Source organism: Pteropus vampyrus, unplaced genomic scaffold (assembly GCF_000151845.1).
Source record: "Pteropus vampyrus isolate Shadow unplaced genomic scaffold, Pvam_2.0 Scaffold93, whole genome shotgun sequence".
NCBI lineage: Eukaryota > Metazoa > Chordata > Mammalia > Chiroptera > Pteropodidae > Pteropus > Pteropus vampyrus.
In genome coordinates this window covers 339,681-344,339 of record NW_011888874.1, presented here as the reverse complement: position 1 = coordinate 344,339, position 4,659 = coordinate 339,681, and the positions used below count along the sequence as shown (strand labels likewise).

The following is a 4,659-nucleotide window of genomic DNA, read 5'->3' as shown; positions in this document are numbered from 1 at the left end:
CCATTCACTGGCCACACCTGTTTGTACCTCTGTCCTGTGTCTCCCCAACTGCCACACCCTGGGGTCCCTAGCAGGCTGTACACTTCCCAATACGAAACTACTTAGAATTTTAATTTTCATGACTGAATACTCTTAACTTTTCAAAGTCTTAATGAGATGCAAAAGAATCAGAAATCAAAGTCATGATTAGAATTGTCAGAATGACTACAAAGAATACTGTAAGTTAAACTGCTAAATCTACACAGTACTTACCACAAGCCAGGCACTATCCTAATTCTTCACAATATGAACTCATTCACAACACCTGAGGTCATATTATAAGCCACATGCTACAGATAATAAATAATCAGTATAATAGAAGGTTTGGAAATTTTATGTCCATCGAGCTTCAAAAGTCCCAAAACTTAAAGAAATTAAAGAAATTAAGAGAAAGAGGGGGAAAAGTATACCCAAGAGACTCAACACTTCAGAGTTAAAATATATAGAAAATCATTATTTGATTCTTCTGGTGTACTGTCCTAGCTGTGTAAAAGCATCTCAAAAGAAATAAAAGACAAAGATTAGAAAAGAAATAAAACTCTTTTTTCACAGATGACATGACTACCTACAACATGGGTCGGCAAGCTACAGTCCGGGCCCACTCGTTTTTGTATAGTCTGCAAGCTAAGAATGGTCGTTACAATATTAAACGGGTGAAAATAATCTTGAATGATATTCTACAATGTGTGAAAATTGCATGAACTTTAAATCTCAAGGACCATAATAAAGTTCTACTGGATCATAACCATGCTCATTCATACACATACTGTCTGCGGCCACATGCACGCTACGAGAAGGCAAAACACAAGAGCTATGATGAAAACCGTGTGGCCCACGAAGCCTGAAATATTTATTATCTGGCCCTTTACAGAAAAGTTTCCCAAGCCTTGGGTCTACAATAATCCTAAATGATGTATTAAAAGGTTATATTAGAATAATTAAGTTTATCAAGGTCACAAAAAACAATGTCAACATACAAAAATCAATTGTATTTCTGTAAACTAATAGCAACTGAAAACTCAAATGAAACACCATGAAAAAACATGAAATATCTGGGGAAAAATTTAACAAAATATACACGTGAAAGACCGCCAGGCTTAATTTATAAAGCACACTGAGAGAAATTAAAGACCTACGTAAGTGAAAGGCTATACTGTGTTCATGGATTGGAAGACTCAAGACTTGTAAATGTCAATTCTCTTCCAAACTGATCAAGATTCAACACAATCCCAAACAATATCCTGAGAATTTTATAGACACAAAAAAGCTGATTCCAAAATTACATGGAATTACAAGGGATTGAGAATAACCTAAACAACTCTGAAAAAGAAAAAGTTGGAGGAATCACACTACCTGATTTCAAGACTAACTATAAAGCTACAGTAATTGAGAGAGAATAGATTAATAAAAAAGAACAGAAAATCCAGAAACAGATCCCAACATTCATAATTAACTGATTCTCAAAAAAGGTGCCATGGTAATTCGACAGGGAAAAGCATAGTCTTTTCAAACAAATGCTGAAAAAACTGAACAGTCTGGGTTTAGAAAAAAAGATAAAGAAGCTTAACTCTTACTCTATACCATACATAAAAACCAACTCAAAGCGGATGGATCATAGGCCTAAATATAAAAGCTAAGACTAGAAAACTCCTAAAGAACACACAGGAACAAAATCTTTAAGACCATGGATTAGAGGAAAGTGTCTGTCTTGGGATCCAAAAAACACAAACCAGAAAGGGGAGGGGGGTGAGGAAGATAAACTGGGTTTCATCATAAGTTAAAACTTCTGTTCTTTCAAAGACATTTTGGCAGAATTCTTGGACATTTCTCCAGATACATGAATGGCCGATAATGAAAAGATAAATCAATACCATTAATCATCAGAGAAATGCAAATTAAAACCACAGTAAGATACCATTATAAACCCACTAGAATAAAAAAGACTGACAATACAAAGTTTTGGTGAGCATGTGAAACCACTGAAACTTACATACTACATTACTGGTGGGAATGAAAAATGGGACAGCTACTTTGAAAACAGTTTTGTGTTTCTTTTAAAGTTAAAACATATCTTATCAAATGACTTAGCAATTCAACCCTGAAGTAGTTACCTAAGAGAAATAAAAACATATCTATACAAAGACTTGTACACAAATGTTCATAACAGCATTATACATAGTCAAAAACTCGAAACAACTGAAGTGTGCATCAACTGGTGATTAGATAAAACATTATTATTACTCAGTAATAAAAGAAAACAAATTGATACCTGCAACAACATGAATCAATCTCAAAAACATTATACTAAGTGACAGTAACACAAGGGGTTATATACTATACCGCTTCATATTTATTATGATACTGTAAAAAAGAAAAAATATAGGGACAGAAAACAGGTCAGTGGTTGCAGAGATTGGGGTGGAGGGAAGGGACTGATTGCAAAGTGGTCGAAGAACGTTTTGTAGTGATAGGATATTTTTCTTTATCTTGCTGCAGTTGTGGTTACAGACTGTATATATTTGTTAACTCTTAGAACTACATCTTAAAAGTGTGTATTTATTATACAAAAGTAGTATCTCGGGAGACCCAGTTTTTAAAAAAAGCAGTTGAAAACCTTTGAAAGTTATGTTTAAAAGATCATTTTACTTTATCAGTCTATAAAAACTACGCAAACATCTGTTCTTACACGCCACAAAAAAAAACAAAAAAACCTGTCTTTCATTATACATTTTAACCTGAAAAATGGAGAACTTAGAACAAATCATTCAAGAGAGAAACAAATCTCAAGTTTTTATATGAATTTCCCAACTGTCTTTTAGAATTTCAGAGGACCAAGATACTCTAATGACATTTTATCAAGGGCACAAATCACACTAAAAACTGTCAACAGACCCATAAGCTCACCTCGTTTTCATACTGGATTTCTAACATGGCCCGTGAGCTGCCAAGATCTTGCATCACAGACTCAGCTTGTTTCAGCAGTTCCTCTCTGTTCACAGTACGCTGCAAAAGGAAGTATCGACACGAGAAAACTAAGCTCACATTACACTTTAATAAAAAGGTGGTATTTATTAAAGTGCAAAAAAAAATTGGATTGTTAGAAAATTATTTCTTTAAAATAAAAAAACATTACCTCAGAATAGGTTAAGAAGTAGTTGCATTGCTACAAACATTGAAAGCATCCTGGCACACATGAAGAAAAGCTAGAAGTGTAATTATTATCTTAGCCAATGACAAGTTCAGAAAATGCAAGATGGAGAAGAAAGAATCTCTGTAACCTTGCCAACACGGATGCAATTCAGGGCTGCAGCTTAGTGAATCTCCCTGGGTACACTTTAAAGTTAGATGACGGAGCAATACAAATGGAGGTGACAGGTAAGCTGGAAAGCTACTTACTGGCTCTGATGTGCAGAGATCCCACAAGCACAACTGCAAACATCTACTAATGAGATTCATGGGGATGAGGAAGGTCTTGGTAAATTTCCAAATTCTACCAAAACCATTGTTAATAGAATCCAAATGATACAAATAAAGGTAGAAATAGTGAGGCTTTTAAGTATAATGTTTTTTTGTTTTGCTTCTCATTCCTCCCACTCCCCTTTTTTATGTCATTACTACTAATGGCTCTTAGACATCTGGAGATAAAGGTTTTGAGAAGACAGACCTGAATAAAAATCTCAGTAAGAAAGAGGCAGAAGTGAACAAAGGAGTCCTCAGTAAAAGGCAGTGTGGTGTCAGGAGTGTAGGACTCAGTCTCACACTGAAACAGCTCAGAGCTGTGTGTTTTAAAGCTATGAATGTAGAGCAGAGAGGAGAATCACAGGAAGATACAGTTGGCAACATAGGGGTTAACTGGGCCAGAAATACGAAATACGTCAAGGGTTTTGTTTCGGTCTCTTCTAATTGAAATATTTGCTAACAGAATGAAGTGGACCTGATTATTTCTACCTACTGCATAAGAGATCAATTATAAAAGGGAGGCTATATAGCTTGAGTTCCTAATTTAAAAAGGAAGAAAGACTCAGTAAGACAAGATTCTTTCTTGGCACGAGAATTATGACAACTAAAAGAGAAAAAAGCATTGTAGAAATTTCAGAAACTAGGAAAAAGAACTCTCACTGGAGAATGAAAGATTCACAGGTAGCCCAGTTCCAAGACACTGATAGGAAAATAAGGCTAATGTGGATTAAAAAGAAAAAAAAGATAAGCAAAGAAATGACTGTATGTAGGGCAGGCCTATAAACCAATATGCATAATTAGATGCAACACATTTCTAGTTTTCCCATTATTTTGAAAAGTTCAGTTTGACTTATCTTTAAATATTTTGGGGAGAAACTTACTTTTTTTCTATCCAATCTAGGTGCAACTCTGCTATCTTGAGAATCAGACTGGTTGATTTCTGGGTTGGTATCAAGTAATCTTTGCATTGCTCGGTCTCGATCAAATGCAGTTACATAAAAAAGCATTTGCCGGGTATCAAAAGGGAAGAAAAATGGGCTGTAAAAAGATGTGATATAAATTGGTTATCTCACTTAGAATCAGAAAACATAAAAAACCCCTATGGTAGAAATATCTTTTGATATGATACAGAATAATACTTATAAATCTAACCAATAAAAA

The 4,659-nt window shown here is 34.7% G+C and overlaps 1 protein-coding gene across 1 annotated transcript in view; it reads right to left on the bottom strand.

Moving 5' to 3' along the window:
• The window catches only part of TRIP12 (thyroid hormone receptor interactor 12), a 132,518-nt gene that overhangs the window by 12,667 nt on the left and 115,192 nt on the right, over positions 1-4,659 (bottom strand). Inside the window, exons 34-35 of the mRNA XM_023532935.1 lie at positions 4,380-4,556; positions 2,944-3,042 (exon numbers count right to left, since the gene is read on the bottom strand). Coding sequence (XP_023388703.1) covers positions 2,944-3,042; positions 4,380-4,556 — 276 coding nt within the window. The remainder of the gene's footprint in view (positions 1-2,943; positions 3,043-4,379; positions 4,557-4,659) is intronic.